We start from the raw sequence: 17,244 nt of genomic DNA, 5'->3' as shown, positions 1-17,244 counted from the left end.
AAAAAAATGAAGAGAAATACCAAAAGAAATGATAAACAATTTATCAAAAATAAAAATAATAATAAAAAAAGAAATGATAAACAAAGTTGCACTATGCCACGCAAACAATATTCCACCAAAAAACTTTTCAAAAAATAATATAAAAGCACAATGCTTGAGATTGAGAGCATTTTTTTTAAAAACGCAAAGAAACGACGTAGCTTAGTTCAGGCAAGTGTAACAAAGTAAAAACGCGGCAGCAGTAGTATAGTAAGATCGTATGATAGAGACTGTGTGCCACGTGTCAGATAGGGATATGCGACAGATCTTCTCCGCGGTCCTACGTCAGCTTTTCCTGGTCTTAAAGACTCTTCGTGAATCATGAGAGAAACGCCATGAAAGTGTACGGGCAATTATCACCTGCTTCGCTCCTTATTTTTATTAATTTTAATTTTTTTTTGCTTATAAAAGCGGCAAAGGCACAAAAAGTTAACTACTTGTACACAAAACACATACCAGTTCTCCCTCTCTCACTACTACAACTCTACAAGGCTCACTCTTTCTCTCTCTAGATTTCAGCTGAAACGACAAGGAAGAGATCTCTGCAACTTGACCAGAAAGTAAGGAATTCATGGAAAAACTCAACTCTAGGGTTTCTGAAAATTCTTGACCAGCTCGTTTAAGGTCATTCGAAGTTGATTTCTGAGTTCTTTTGATTTTTATAGCTTAGTTACAAAGCCGTAAAGGTTTCTTGAATCTTGATTCTATTCTTGGTTTGGCTGCGAATGATAATAGATATTAGTTCAGACACAGAAGCAAAGCATTTTGGAGCATGTGTGACTGCCAAGTTATGTTGCTTCTTCAGCTCACCTAATGGTTTTGGATTTATGTGAAAAATATATATCAGTTTTCTTGTTAGATAAATGGAAGGGTTGGGACTTTTCTTTTGTTTGAGTACGATGTCTAGTGATTCTTGATTTTCTTGGTATTTGGATCAATTCGGAAGGTTGGAAAATTCGTTGGTTTGAGGGGAAATAAATAGTTGTGATTGTGACTTGTTTGTTCGTTTGTTGATTTTCCTGGAAAGTGGGAAAGAAAATGTGGGTGAGAATTTGAGGGGGTTTAGCCTTGAATTTGGGGAAAAGAAGCAACCTTTTGTATAATTTTTTAATTCCCTTTTCTTTTGGGGTGAAAAAATGGTGGAAGGAAGGAGGCGGAGGAGGATACATTTTAGCAAGCTTTACTCGTTTTCGTGTATTCGATCGCAGTCGGGAGATAGTCATGAGCAAATTGGGCAAAGAGGGTTCTCAAGGGTTGTGCATTGTAATGATCCTGACAATCCAGAGGCCATTCAGAATCAGATGAGATATAGAGGAAACTATGTGTCAACAACCAAATACACGGCGATCAATTTTCTTCCCAAGTCTTTATTTGAGCAGTTTAGGAGAGTAGCCAATATATACTTTCTTATCGTAGCTTGTGTTTCATTTAGTCCGCTAGCACCTTATTCAGCAATCAGTGTTCTTGCTCCATTGATGGCAGTGATTGGAGCTACCGTGGTCAAGGAAGCCGTGGAAGATTGGAGGCGAAGAAAACAAGTAATTCTAGAAATCTTTATTTATTTATATTTATTTCAGTTATAAAGTTATGAATTTGACACTTTGATTCTGAGTTCTGTTTATGTCGATGCATCTCCCACTAAATTAACCCCTGCTCCTGAAAAAAAGAAAAATGAAAAAATTATTTACAGTTAATTTAATATTGTATTGATTATTCATTTTGGTCATTATGGTTCCCAATTTCGTGAATTTTGTTGGAATGAGATTGTTTTAGTATCAGCATGTTGAACTGATAACTAACCATGACAATCAACATTATTGTCACACGGTAAAAAAAAAAAAAAAAGAGAAATACATTAATATTACTTAATTTCAAAGCTGCTCACGAAATTTATTAATATATTTTAAAAAAAAAAATTCATCAGGTGCTTTAGTATTATTTTCCTCTACCATAGAATTATGCTATAGGTATCCTGTCAAAGTATAGGCTGTTTGGGTAATTGCTTATTTCTCCTGACTTTGTGCTCCTCTTCTGAACCGTTGAATGGTTTCAGGATATAGAGGCAAATAACCGAAAGGTAAAAGTGTATAAGAATAATGCAATCCACGAGACCAGATGGAAGAAACTCCGAGTTGGTGACATTGTGAAGGTGCATAAAGATCAGTACTTTCCCGCTGATCTGCTTTTGCTTTCATCAAGCTATGAAGATGGCATTTGTTATGTTGAAACTATGAACCTTGATGGAGAAACTAACTTGAAGTTAAAGCATTCGTTGGAGGTGACATCCAATCTTCACGAGGAAAAATCCTTAAAGGACTTTACAGCAGTAATCAAGTGTGAAGATCCCAATGAGAACCTATATTCATTTGTCGGAACTCTGTACTATGATGATAAACAATATCCACTATCCTTGGAACAGATTCTCTTAAGAGATTCAAAGCTTAAAAACACTGATTACGTTTATGGTGCTGTCATTTTTACTGGGCATGATACAAAAGTGATGCAGAATGCAACAGACCCTCCTTCCAAGAGAAGTAAAATTGAGAGGAGAATGGATAAGATAATCTATATTCTCTTCAGTTCTCTTATTTTTATCTCTTTTATTGGATCTGTGTTTTTCGGGGTTGAAACTAAAAGAGATCTTGACGATGGAAAATATAGAAGGTGGTATCTTCATCCAGATGACACTCTTGTGTTCTACGACCCCAGAAGACCATTGCTTGCCTCTTTTCTTCATTTCTTGACGGCCCTTATGTTGTATGGATATTTGATACCAATATCACTGTATGTTTCCATTGAGATTGTGAAAGTATTGCAAAGTATTTTCATTAATCATGATCAAGATATGTATGATGATGAAACAGATAGGCCAGCTCATGCTCGCACATCTAATTTAAATGAGGAACTTGGTCAGGTTGACACAATACTTTCTGATAAAACTGGTACATTGACATGTAATTCAATGGAGTTTGTGAAATGTTCAATAGCCGGCAATACATATGGTCGTGGTATGACAGAAGTGGAGATAGCACTGGCATCCAGGAGAAGGGGTGGACTGCCTGAAGCTAATGATACGCTATCTGATAATCTAGGGCATAATGATGTTGCAGGCACTGGAAAATCAATCAAGGGTTTCAATTTTAGAGATGAACGGATAATGAATGGGCTGTGGGTTAATGAACCTCATTCTGATGTCATACAGAAGTTCTTTCGGGTTCTAGCCATCTGTCACACAGCCATTCCTGATGGAAATAAAGAATCAGGAGACATTTCTTACGAGGCTGAGTCACCAGATGAAGCAGCATTTGTCATTGCTGCGAAGGAGCTTGGCTTTGAGTTTTTTGACAGGACGCAGACAAGCATACACTTGCATGAGCTGGACTATAAGAGTGGACAAAAGGTTGACAGGTTAGTTCTTTCTGCATCTTTTACATTTCATAGTTTTACCTTTTCAACTACTACTTATAGCTAATTCTTCATCTGCCAATTGAAACATAACCAATTAACTTGAAACAGGACTCTTATCTGTTCTCACTAGAACATTTGGCCTGTAATCGTAACTTTTACATGCCTAACTTATAATATTTTTCTCCTAATTTTCAAAATTTTCTCTTTCTTCTAACCTCTCCCCCACCCTGGGTTTCTTAGTACTGCGACCCTTCATCATAAAATGAGTTTGTTTTCTCTCACTCTTTTCTTCATTGGCCAGTAGCATCATTTATGAATATGGTATAGTATATGTTAGTTTGCTAAATTTAATATTTAATAGTAAGTTATACTCTTGACTCTATTTCTTGGTTAAATTTTCCTTGCAATTCAGTCTACATGTAATTTTGTCTTTTTGTGTTAGAGTGTACGAGCTACTTCAAGTCTTAGAGTTCAGTAGTTCCCGTAAAAGAATGTCAGTGATCGTAAGAAACATGGAAAATCAGTTTTTGCTCCTTTGCAAGGGTGCTGACAGGTGAGACTCTTGACATTATGGTTTATTGTTATTTACAAGAAATTGCTAGTTGGTCTGTCATTTTCAAAGTATTTATTTATCAGCATATATGCAGTGTAATGTTTGAAAGGCTTGCGGAAAATGGGAGAGAGTTTGAGGCTCAAACCAAGGATCATATTAATAAGTATGCTGAAGCGGGTCTGAGAACCTTGGTAATTGCATTTCGTGAGCTTGATAAAGAAGTATATAAAAATTGGGAAGAAAAGTTTAAGAAGGCCAAAACTTCTGTCTCTGAAGATCGCAATGTAATGGTTGATGCGGCTGCTGATGAGATTGAAAGAGATTTGATTCTTCTTGGAGCCACAGCTGTTGAGGACAAACTGCAAAAGGGGGTGAATATTCAACTTAAAAACTCCCGGGCATTACTTCTTGAATTTGGGAACTTTTACCGGATGCCATTTCCAATATTTAGAAAATGCATGTTTGTGTTAACTTCGTTTTTGTTTTTGTGCAGGTTCCTGAATGTATTAACAAGCTCCACCAGGCTGGAATTAAGATATGGGTATTAACAGGTGATAAGATGGAGACAGCAATTAACATAGGGTATGGAAGCAATTCTAGTGATGGATTATATTTTTTAAGAAGCCACAATTTGCAACTAATTTAAATTTTATAGGTATGCATGTAGTTTACTAAGACAGGATATGAAGCAAATTGTGATCACTCTTGATTCACCAGATATTGTTGCAATAGAGAAACAAGGGAATAAAGAGGCCGTGGCAAAGGTAGAGTTTTCTGAATTACATAACAGTATAAATTTATATTTTTTTCTGAAACCTTGACTGTTTCAGGCTTCTATGGACTGCATAAGGAAACAAATTACAGATGGAATTTTACAAATTCATTCTACTAGAGATAGTTGTGACTCTGTTGCATTTGGTTTAATAATTGATGGAAGGTCCTTGGAATATTCACTCAACAAGAATGTTGAAAAGTCATTTTTTGAACTTGCTATCAATTGTGCTTCGGTCATATGCTGTCGCTCTACGCCCAAGCAGAAAGCTCTTGTAAGTTTCTTGTTCTTGCTTGCTGACAGTTACTATTCCCTGATAATCAATTAAGTTTTGCTCAATTGGAGTTTTCTAGTGTTGATCTACAGAATAATCTGATAGAAATATAGAAGATTTGCAGGTTACAAGACTGGTAAAAATGGAAACAGGTAAAACAACACTATCAGTTGGTGATGGGGCCAATGATGTTGGTATGCTTCAAGAGGCTGATATTGGTGTTGGCATAAGTGGCGTTGAAGGAATGCAGGTAATTAAATTTTGTTTATGTGATCATTGATTTCCGCAATATCCATCTCAACTTGTTTTTCCTGTTTATTAATCTATTGTTGATGCTGGACTTGGAGATCCTTTCTGCATTAATATGATACAGGCTCCGGGATCAAAAAATGGGATTTAAAAAGAAAGATACAGGCTCTGATTTCAGTGAATTCTTTTGTTGCAGGCAGTGATGGCAAGTGATTTTTCAATAGCTCAGTTCCGGTTTTTGGAGCGTCTTTTGCTGGTACACGGGCATTGGTGCTATAGGCGCATATCTATGATGGTAAAGCCATGCTTCCATGTTCTTGTTGCCTCTACTTTAACACATGAAGATGAAACTTGCGTTCAACATTTCCCTTTTATTTTTTCCGTTTCCCATGGAGATTAAATAAGGGGAAGGAATGATGGAGATGAAGTTCATAAACTGCATACTTTTTATTTTCCTTGAGAAAATTATCTGTTCAGTTTGTAAAAGTGGGTGTGGGTGTATAGGGAGCCTGATTATAAAAGCCTCTTGCCCTTAGCTAACATGTGCACTTTGTTCTTTTATGGATGCAGATATGCTACTTCTTCTACAAGAACATAACATTCGGATTTACTCTTTTTTGGTTTGAGGCCTATGCTTCATTCTCTGGTCAATCGGCTTACAATGATTGGTACATGTCATTTTACAACGTATTCTTCACTTCACTTCCTGTAATTGCTCTTGGTGTTTTTGACCAGGATGTTTCTGCAAGACTCTGCCTAAAGGTAACAGTTTGATATCCTTGTAGAGGTTTATATACACATTTAAAGGCCAAAGATAAAACTGCATTGAAATGGATAGATTTTTGACAAACTGTACTTGTGAATGTCATCTTGATTGCTATATGACAACATGAGTTCACTTAGCCACCCAAAAAAAATAGTACTTGGTCGTCCCACTACAAGAAAAAGTGGTTTTTGTAGTCGGTTCTTATAAAGTATGCTTTGAATTAGTTAATCACTTGCTACTATCATCAATCAACTTAGATGGAAGCTGAAGTATGTGTACTAATTCTGTTTGCAGTACCCAATTTTATATCAAGAGGGAATACAGAACATCCTCTTCAGCTGGCCACGGATAATTGGCTGGATGGTCAACGGAGTTGTCAGCTCTATAATCATCTTCTTCTTCACCACCAACTCTACCATTTATCAGGCTTTTCGAAAAGATGGTCAGGTTGTTGACTTCGAAGTCCTTGGAGTCACAATGTATACATGCGTAGTGTGGGCCGTGAATTGTCAGATGGCACTTGCTATAAACTACTTCACTTGGATCCAGCACTTCTTCATCTGGGGAAGCATTGCCTTTTGGTATGTGTTCTTAGTAATATACGGCTCTCTCCCACCGATTGTGTCAACAACATCATACAAGGTTCTTGTTGAAGCATGCGCTCCTAGTGCCCTGTACTGGCTAGTTACCCTTTTCGTAGTGATTTGCACTCTGCTACCTTACTTTTCATTCAGGGCTTTTCAGGCGAGGTTTCAACCAATGTACCACGACATGATACAACAGAGAGTATTCGAATCCCCCCAGACAGAGAATCTGGATGACTTGTCACTACCAGTGAGGGGCAAGGTACAGCATCTAAAGGGAAAAATGAAACAGAGGGAGTCATGAATTAGAAGGTTTTCTTGTCTTTTGTTTTTCTGTATATGTTTTCAAAAGTCATATGAAGTGTAGTTTGGAGATATGATCTTGTATACAGAACAACTCCTTTCTTAGATAGCCATGTAAAAAGTTCATGCATATATACGAGAGAAACAAAAAGCAAACTGCATTTTGTTCGTGCTTTCGCCTGTATGACTACTCACTTTTTCAGTTTCTGTTTTGAGCATATTAAAGAGCAGTGACACTTAGTAGTGGAGCCAGAATTTAATTTAGTTAAGGGGTCATTTTCTTTCAAATAATAGGGGCTATTATTTTTCCTACTCTGTGACTGGCTTTGTGACGCTTGGCTATTTATATTTTGGAATAACATTATTGTAAGAAGCTGGGCTGCTTGGAAAGTGGTGAAAAAAGGGAATGGATAGCGTTGATGTCCTAATAATAGATATTTTAGCTAAGGTGGAGTTGTTGGATGATATTATTGTAGAAAAGAACTTGGGCCTTGAGACAGTTGGGATGGTCTTGTAGAAAGTGAGCATATATTTATCTATAGGGGTCAACAAAGAAAGTTTTCACTAGAAACAAAAACTAAAAATATTCTCAGCAAAAAGAACTATAAATATGGTGCAAGTAATATTGGGATGTGGGTGCAGTCCAGGCCTAAAATACAATGGTTCCATTTACTACATTTTTTATCTGCTTCTCACTGACTTAAATTGTGGTCAGAAGTTAAAAGGGGTAATAGCTACGTGACAGACCCATAAATTGAAAGCCCAATATTTTAGACCAAATTTTGTTGGTTGACTTGATTACTGTTTTGTTACCCTGTCGAATTTATAATCTGATAATTGCAATTTATACTGATTACATTGCATGCACCTCATGCATTCTATTTTAAGTTGAAACCAACCAAAATCTTTAATCATTATTTCTTCATGTTTGGCCGAAGGTGTCCTAACTATTAGGTCACAATTGTGGAAAACAAAAACAAAAGAAATTACGCTAGTGTACAGCTACGAAGAATATTGACAATGGGAGTGGGTCCTTATCAATAAACATCAACATTTTCTGTCCATTCACAAGGCACTTCTGAAACTTTTCTTCCTTTGCAACTCTTTCTTCTTTAGAGAGTTTTTCTTGAACTTTGTGGAAAAAACACGTGAATTTTGAAATATCTATAAGGCACTTTAACACTTTCCAATTGATCTTTTGGATTTTTATTTTTACGAAATCCTATAGGCATATAAGGCATGCGGAATTAGTAGTTGCCAGCCTTAGCAGCCTAAATATTAACTTTAGAATATTTTATGTTCTAATCATTTTAACTACCCACTTATTTTCAAGCGATAAACATGAAATTATTTGCTCTGGATATCGAGAAATAATATATTGTTATCTATTAGTAGCAAAGGAAGTAATAAGTTATGGAAAAAGAGTGCATGTGTTTGTGGTGGCTAATTCCCATTACTACAAGTTTACAACTCAATGCTAGTATGACTCATTTCAGTCATCATTATCACAAGGTTCCACATGTGTATTTGCAATAAACATATATACATTGCTAATCAAGAAACACGCCTATCTTGCTTCACATTCTTACCATATATTACTGTTGTGAAAATCTGATAACTACAAGTAATAAAATGGAAAGATTGAATATTAATTACCAATGAATTCATTTTTTTTTTTAGTTTTATTTGGTTATTAAAAATTGAATTTCAAAAATAAAAATAAAAAAGAATAAAATAAATAAATTAACAATTAATAATTAACAAATAACTTAATGAATGAAAAACTTATGATATTTAATTTCATCATTTATCCACTCTATTTTATCATCAATATGATTTTTATTATTCTTTATCTCCTTGTGATAGCAGGTTTACTAAAACAATCTATATTCTTATTATGACATATAAATCTCAATCTATATGCAAATTTTCTACGTCTCTGTGATAAGTTTCAACATACAGTAAGCATTAAACATAAAAACCTAAAAGCTACACAAACTACACAAGAACTCTCGTCCAATATCGAAATTTGTGTCTAAACAATTATAACATATTTAACTCTCACTTCTAAGAATTTGAATTAAAATCATATAAATCATGCAAATGGTGATCAAGCATTCACAAGCAATAAACATAAATTGAATAGATCACAACTATGAAGAAGAAATCATAAAACTCGCATTGAATAATAATAGAATATCAAAAGACTACATTAAAACTCTAGAAAATAAAATTAGTTCATAGTTAAACCCATAATATCCATTGATTCAGAAAATAACATAGAAAGAAGAAATTAAAGAAGAAAAGAAGAAAAACTCTTAAAGAAATTTTCAATCAAGATCTCCAAGTTCCTCTTGTCTTCCAGCCGCCTAAAGTGATTTTAATCGCTCATAATTATGTTTTTATACTAACCCTAGCGATTCCCTGTGAAAAGACTATTTTGCCCTCATAAAAAATATGGTTTCGCTGGTTGTACGGACTCAAGCACCGCAGTGCCCTTGCGATATGCCCCAAGCTTCTTTGTCTCTAACTTTGACAGTGTCGCAGCTCTAAATGGTGCTTTTTTCTCCAGCACAACGACGCACCTTCAAGAGGTTGCGGTGTCACTGTTTCCAGAAAATGGCCTTCTCTGTTTGTCCTCGCGTCGCAGCTCCTCTTCTTGCGCCGTGGCTCAAATTTCCTTTTTCACAGAATTCAATATTTTTCAATGTCAAATTACATTTGACCATCCCATGAACTTCCTGAGACTACCCGATACCGTATCTTTGACAACAAACATATCTATCATCATTTTAGCTCGTTTTTCACCAATTCCATACCAAACCGCATATTTGTCGCTTAAATCTAAAAACATAAACAAAACAAGTATAACATTGCACAAAACAACATAAAAGACTAAAAGCATACACTGAAACACAATCTAAAATAATACTAAAATAGACCTAACAATTACATTAATTAATAAATATTTTCAGGATGTGACTAGTTATTTACAAATAAACGAAATTATCGTTTGAAAGCTTAAAATGATATTTCTTTAGCTAAAAACTCAAATGGAGTTTGTAATAAAAACATATATTGAATGATTAAAAAAATCATTAAATTATAAAAGTAATGAGAATTCGAATATGGAATGTTAGATGAAAATTAATAATAAATGATAGTGAGGGTATAAATATGCATTATAGATAATCTTACATTTACAATATATTTTGTGGTCAAAAGTGAAAAATTTATAACTAAAATATTGATCGCCATAAAGTTACACGCAAGTATACGCGGTCTAATCAAGTAATATATGATAAATCTAGTGTTGATCCCACGAAGACTGATATTAATTACCAATAATTAACCTCTAATTCTAATTGACTTGAATAATAATTTCAGATTGATAAATAAAATAATTATTACTAAAATTAAGAAACCTACTAAGCACTTAAAAGGAATGCAAAGATGAAATTTTGATTTAATTCAATATATGCAAAAGTTAGGGCTTTAGTTTCATCAACCATCCACTTATGATTTCTAACCAATTCTCAAGATTTCGTAAGTCTATTGTGGTAGCAGATTACAATTATAAATTATAGTCTTGTTAGGATCTATAATTCTCTACAATATACTATTTCCTACGTCTCTGTGGTAAATCAATATATTGCAGGCTTTAAACACATAATCCCCAAACTACACAATTCATAAAAGTACTTTCGTCTAATATAAAATTGTGATTATTTATCTATAGCATAATTATCCTTCTCTTTTCAGAGTTTAGGTTAAAATCATATAAACATGTAAATGATGATCAAACATTCACAAGCATTAAGCATATGACAAATAATCCACAACAGAAGAAAGAAATTCAGGAAAATTTCATTAAGATATCAAAAGTTTCAAGAAGAATCCACTAAAACCCTAATAACAAGACTAGTTCAAAGCAGACATAATGAAATCAATCAAATTAAATATGAACATGAAATCCAGTAAGAAATTACAGAAGAAAATAAGAATTCAAACTCTAGGTCTTCAATGTTTTCTTTCTGCCTCTAATGACTTCTCCACACTTCTAATTATCAATCCAATTGAATAATTAACTCTTAAAACGTATTTAAACAAAAACCCTAAAATATCTAACAAATTCGACACTTCTGAAAGTCACGATCAGCCACACGCGCCGCGGCCCTAGCATCCAAGCGCCGCGACGCGCGTCTATGCCCAGCGCATCCCCTCTCTGACTTCAGCGAGCGCCGCGGCGCGTCGCTCAGGCGCCGCAGCCCTTCAAAATTCCAGAATTAAGGCCCTTTCTGTTTCTCCCTTGCGCCGCAGCTCTCCATTCAAGCGCCGCGGCCCCTCTAATTCTTCCAAAATCTTGATTTCAAACTCCAAATCTACCAATTACCTCCACAAATGAGTCTTCAACTTTCTTCTTGTCAACTTTTAGCACAAATTTCCCAATTTCAGCTAATTTCTCAGTCATTTCCCAAACTTCACGTTTTCTTCTCCTATTTCCTGCAAACATACCAACACAAGCATAATACCGCATAACACTCCACCAAAATGACTCAAACTTACCCTAAACACATGTTAAAACTATGCTAAAAACGGACTCATCAAATTCCCCCAAACTTGACTTTCACTCGTCCTCGAGTAAACCAAAACAAACAACTCAACGAATAATAAAAACACACACACACATTTTCGAATCAATCCAACAACAATACTAAGGCTCAAGCTATGACAAATAACTCACTTATATAATCTTCAAGGAACTCAACTTGTAATCCAGAATTTCAGTTGAAACATTCATTCCATTCAATTAAACAACAAAAATCATAGCTCTCAAAATCATGATTAACAAATAATATGTAATTGAATTCATTTATGCTCACTAAGTTCCCATTCCAATCCAACAACCAAATAATATCCCATAAGCTTGCTATACTTGCTAATCTCCACTAATGTAGACAAAACATGCTCAGAAATCAATAGTTCTTTTCAAGCTTATAACTGAATGGCTTAGGCAAAGGTGGATGAGAAAGTCATTTAAGCTCAACATATACCATGAACACTAACCAACTAACTCTAAATTGAGTACAAATCACAAGTCCAGTCCCACTGTTCCCAATATCTTATCATTTCGAGAGAAATTACATAAACAATTTTTTTTTTTAAACATTACACTCCCCCAAACTTATTCCTTGATAATACAATTTGGAGTGTAATGTTATCTCATCATTGAAATATATATATATATATATTTTCTTATTTGTGTTTCTTTTTTTTTTCTCTCAAAATGTATTTTCTCCATTGTTGACACAACTTGTCATACATAACCCCCCTATTACAAATCAATCACAATTATCATTCATATGTTCATGGTATACGCAAGGGAAAGACAAAATAAAAGTTAGGTTTTCAAGTTATTAGCTCAAACAAATGTCAATCAATAAAAGGGTCAATTTAGGCTCAACAATGGGTAACTAAGGATTAAACATATCAAGGTTGGCTTGAAAGGCTCAAACGGTCCAAAAAAAAATTGCCTAAATCATTTTTCTAAGCATGCATGATCTAAAATTTCGCCTCAAAAAGCAAGCAAACAAGTTCTAGGGTAAACCAATCCAATCTTCCCTTCCTATTTCAAACTTAGCAAGCATAAAGTTTATTCCATCACATAAAATTTATCAAAATCATGATTAAGCTCTCAATTATTTAAGTGTTTAATAAAAATAGAACAAAATATTCAACCAAGCACATTGATTTTTTTTTTTTAGCTTTATTCCCATTCAATTTACACAGTTCATCATTCAATCATATTATCATTGGCTAATCATTGGTAACTTGATTCAACTCACACCCTAAACAAAACACGACTAATATGACTAACACAACTAAAACCAAAACAACACAAACACGACTTAAACAACAATAAATCTCTTCCCCCAAACTTAACCTAAACATTGTCCCCAATGTTTGATAACAAAATAAAACAAAAGTAAAGGAAAAGAGACTTACCAAAGACATTTAAAATGGTGGAGGCGGCGGCGGCGGTTTATACGGGACAAACTGAGATGGTAAAGGAAATGGAGCCACATCTTCATCGTTTCGGAGAGACCACCGATTGACCAATGCATTTAGCTGGTCCACATGAGCAATTTGATACTCACTTTGCTGCGCCATGTATTGCTGCATATGCTGCTACTGCACAATCTGATAATTGTTCTGCTGAACCAAATACTGGAATTGATTCTAAATCAGCTGCATATAGGGATCAAAAGTACCAGCCGCAGGTTGAACAGGCGGCTGTACAACCGGTTCTTCTTGCGCATGCTCCTCCGGAATCGTACCCTCCATATCCGCTTCATTATCCTCTTTGTCAACTTCATCTACTCGGGGTCTTTTATCAATGGCACACTACCGAGGTGGTGGTGCTTCTAAGGAAGGTAGTTCATACCCCATCACTCTATTCTTAGAAATTGCCGACATGGGTTTCCGAACAACATCACTTCCAAACATAACCACTCCATATGTTCGGCATAAATCTGTTATTAAGGAACCATGACCTAATCCTCCCGTAGTGGTCAACATACTGATATCCTTCATACTCTTCCTAACAACTTGGCCTGCATCAATTGTCATGCCAGTCATAATGGCATAAACCAACAACAACCTCTCCTTGTTGATATCCGACATATGAGTTGTTGGCATTAGCCTTGCACTCACAAAGTGCACCCAAGCCCGCGCCACATGATTCAATTGATAGCGCCACAAATATTTCGGCACACCACCAACAACGGTAAACCGAGCTCCCGGTATACTTAAAGTTTCCGCCACCTGGACCCAATTAATATTATCCCCATGAGCCCATTGATGATATTCATCATCCTCCCATTCATACGTTGGCATACCATATAATTCAGCAATAGTGTCCATACCAACCGGAACTTGAACACCTCGAACAAATACTTCTGTATTCTTCATCTCCACATAGTTTGCATAAAATTCTAACACCACGGAAAAGTTAGCATGACTAACATCCTCTGCAGCAAACATAGCCCAACCCCGTCTTTGAATTTCCCCCCTAATTTCTTCATAAGTTGAGAGTGCACATGGTGATTTCGTATATTCAAAACCTCGCTCACTGATGACCTTCCTCTTACGAATCCTTGTATAGCGCTCAAAAGTGGCCTTACTTACGAATTTTGTAACATCATATTCTAGGGGTGGTTCGGGTTCCTTAGAAGTGGATGGCCTAGAAGAAGATGGTCTATTGGTGTTCCTCGAAGATGATGCCCTAGAAGGATTTCTTTTAGGTCCCATAATATGCTACGAAAAATTGGACAGCACCTCCCCTGTTTTTTTTTCAATATTCCCCCAATTCCAAATAACTTCTCAAACAGAGCAAATCAATTCACTACAATACTACACTATCCCCACTATACTCTTCAATCAAAAACCCCTTCACAATGCCTTCTATATAAAGAAATCACCAAAAAATTGGGAGATTTTGAGAAACACTTACTTGATAATGATAACTTCCACTTTCACCCTTCAATTGCACCAAGTAATCATAACATCACCACTCCAATTGATAGAAATTGAAAATTTAGGGTTTGAAGAATTTTTGGGGATTTAGGGATTTCAAAATCAGATTAGGAAATGGGAAGGAGAAAGGAATATGTGGCTGAATTTATATGTGGATTCAAGAGATAATAGGGAGATTGGGAAGAAATTTCTGGGTAGAAGAAAGGAATTTAGAGAGAAAATTGAGAGAAATGGGTTGTGGAATTTTTTCAAAATGAGGAGAATGGAAAAAATGGAAGAGGGAAACCCCCTATATTCCTCGGACCCGCATACGCGCTGCGGCGCGCTCCAAATCTCGTTTCTGGGAATTTTCCAAGCGCCGCGGCCCTTCCCATAGGCGCCGCGACGTGCTCCTCAAACCCGAGCCTCCTTCTCTGACTTCATCAAGGGCCGCGACTCTTGTTGCATGCGCCGCAGCCCTCTCTCCAGAATGCCAAATCTTCATTCTTTTTTTATTTTTTAGAGTTTTCACAATTTCCACGGTTCTATTACATTCAAAAATACTAAAAACTAAAAAAATAATAAGTCCAACCACAACTAAAAAAATAAAAACTAAAAATTGTTCATACTTTTTACAAACAAACTGAACTAAAAATTAAAAATAAACATAGGAATGCCTCCGAAGAGTGCTGTCGTTAACGTCATTTAGCTGGACGCTGCTTTAGTTCCAGATCAAATCAGTTCCAACTCGACCACGGACCTACATGTCTCCACCGGACCCTCCAAGTAATGCTTCAATCTTTGTCCGTTCACCTTAAAATCTCCTGTCTTTTCACTATCAACTTGTACTGCTCCATAAGGAAGTGAGAAGACTACCGTATACGGTCCAGACCATCTTGACTTCAATTTTCCAGGAAAAAGTTTAAGCCTAGAATTAAAGAGCAAAACTTTATCCCCTGGTTGAAAATCCTTCCTTAATATTCTCTTATCATGAAAAGCCTTCGATTTCTCCTTATATATCTTCACATTCTCATAGGCTTCATTTCAGAATTCCTCTAGTTCATTTAACTCCATAAGCCTATTCTGTCCCGCCATGAAGAGATCAACATTTAACTTTTTCACAGCCCAATAAGCTCTATGCTCCAATTCCACCGGTAGATGACAAGCCTTACCAAACACCAATCGATATGGTGACATACCAATCGGAGTTTTAAATGCCGTGCGATAAGCCCAAAGTGAATCATCGAGCTTCTTCGACCAATCCTCCCTGAAGTATTTACTGTCTTTTCCAAGATACCTTTTATTTCTCTATTCGATACTTCAGCTTGACCATTTGCAATTGGGTGATAAAATAACGCCTTTTGATGATGAACACCATAGCGAGCACAAAGAGCGGTGAACCACTTATTGCAAAAATGACTTCCCCGATCACTAATAATAGCTCTTGGAGTACCAAATCGAGTGAAGATATTTGTATGAAGGAATTTAATAACTTCCTTCCCATCACAAGTAGGAGTTGCTGTGGCTTCTACCCATTTAGAAACATAATCCATCGCAAGAAAAATATATTTGTTATTATACGATGATGGGAAAGGTCCCATAAAGTCTATCCCCCATACGTCAAATAGCTCAACTTCCAAAATACCAGTCATCGGCATTTGATCTCTTCTTGATATGTTCCCAGTCCGTTGACAACGGTCACAACTTTTGACAAAATCATTAGCATCCTTAAATAATGTAGGCCAGTAAAACCCACTTTGCAAAACCTTCGCAGTTGTTCTTGTTCCGCCAAAATGACCGCCACAATGCAAACTATGATAGTGAGTTAAGATTGACAACATCTCCTCTTTGGGTACACATCTTCGAATAACTTGATTTGGGCAATGCTTATACAGAATAGGCTCCTCCCAATAATAATGCTTCACCTTCGAATAAAATTTCTTTAATTGTTGCCTTGTCATCTCAGGGGGTATAACCTTATCAGCCAAATAATTTACATAATCCGCAAACCATGGAACCTCCTTGCCAACATTCACTTCGAACAACTGCTCATCCGGAAAAGCATCATTAATCTGAACTTCTTTATTAAGAGAATTTACCCCAACCTCTAAACGAGACAAATGATCAGCCACCAAGTTCTCGATACCTTTCTTATCCTTAATTTCCACATCAAATTCTTGTAATAGCAAAATCCATCGAATAAGACAAGGCTTGGAATCTTTCTTAGTCATAAGATACTTTATTGCCGAATGATCCGTATAGACTACCACCTTATTTCCAATCAAATATGGACGGAACTTATCGAAGGCATAAACTATGGCTAGAAGTTCTTTTTCCGTTGTTGCATAATTTAGTTGAGCATCATTTGAAGTTCGACTAGCATAGTATATAGTTCGAAATACCTTGTCCATTCGCTGCCCAAGAACCGCTCCAACCGCATAATCACTAGCATCGCACATAAGCTCAAATGGAAGGTCCCAATTAGGTGTACATACTATCGGCGCTGAAATGAGCTTCTCCTTGAGAGTCTTGAAAGCAATCAAACAATCATCATTAAAATCAAAAGGAACCCCATTCATTAACAAGGTAGACAGCGGCTTTGAGATCTTAGAGAAGTCTTTGATAAATCTCCGATAAAACCCCGCATGGCCCAAGAAACTCCGCACTCCCTTAACTGAAATTGGAGGTGGCAAATTCTCTATAGTAGAAATCTTGGCCCGATCCACTTCAATTCCTTTCTTAGAAATTTTGTGCCCCAATACAATTCCTTCATTAACCATA

The 17,244-nt window shown here is 36.0% G+C and overlaps 1 protein-coding gene across 2 annotated transcripts; it reads left to right on the top strand.

Annotated features, from left to right (window-relative positions):
- The first annotated feature begins 446 nt into the window (after nt 1-446).
- LOC133818156 (probable phospholipid-transporting ATPase 8) lies at nt 447-7,132 on the top strand. Of its 2 annotated transcripts, XM_062250873.1 has the most exons (12): nt 447-663; nt 775-1,577; nt 2,093-3,447; nt 3,890-4,000; nt 4,095-4,371; nt 4,494-4,582; nt 4,656-4,764; nt 4,831-5,046; nt 5,171-5,296; nt 5,492-5,590; nt 5,866-6,057; nt 6,356-7,132. In XM_062250873.1, the coding sequence occupies exons 2-12, from the start codon at nt 1,176-1,178 to the stop codon at nt 6,947-6,949; spliced, it is 3,570 nt and encodes a 1,189-aa protein (XP_062106857.1). In that variant the 5' UTR covers nt 447-663; nt 775-1,175; the 3' UTR covers nt 6,950-7,132. The 2 variants fall into 2 exon arrangements, with proteins under 2 accessions (XP_062106857.1, XP_062106856.1); XM_062250872.1 differs by having other exon boundaries at nt 447-1,577.
- The last annotated feature ends 10,112 nt before the right edge of the window (nt 7,133-17,244 follow it).

Source organism: Humulus lupulus, chromosome 2, assembly GCF_963169125.1.
Source record: "Humulus lupulus chromosome 2, drHumLupu1.1, whole genome shotgun sequence".
In the NCBI taxonomy this organism is placed as follows: Eukaryota; Viridiplantae; Streptophyta; class Magnoliopsida; order Rosales; family Cannabaceae; genus Humulus; species Humulus lupulus.
Note: the sequence above shows the minus strand (reverse complement) of the source record. Positions and strands in the feature narration are given on the sequence as shown.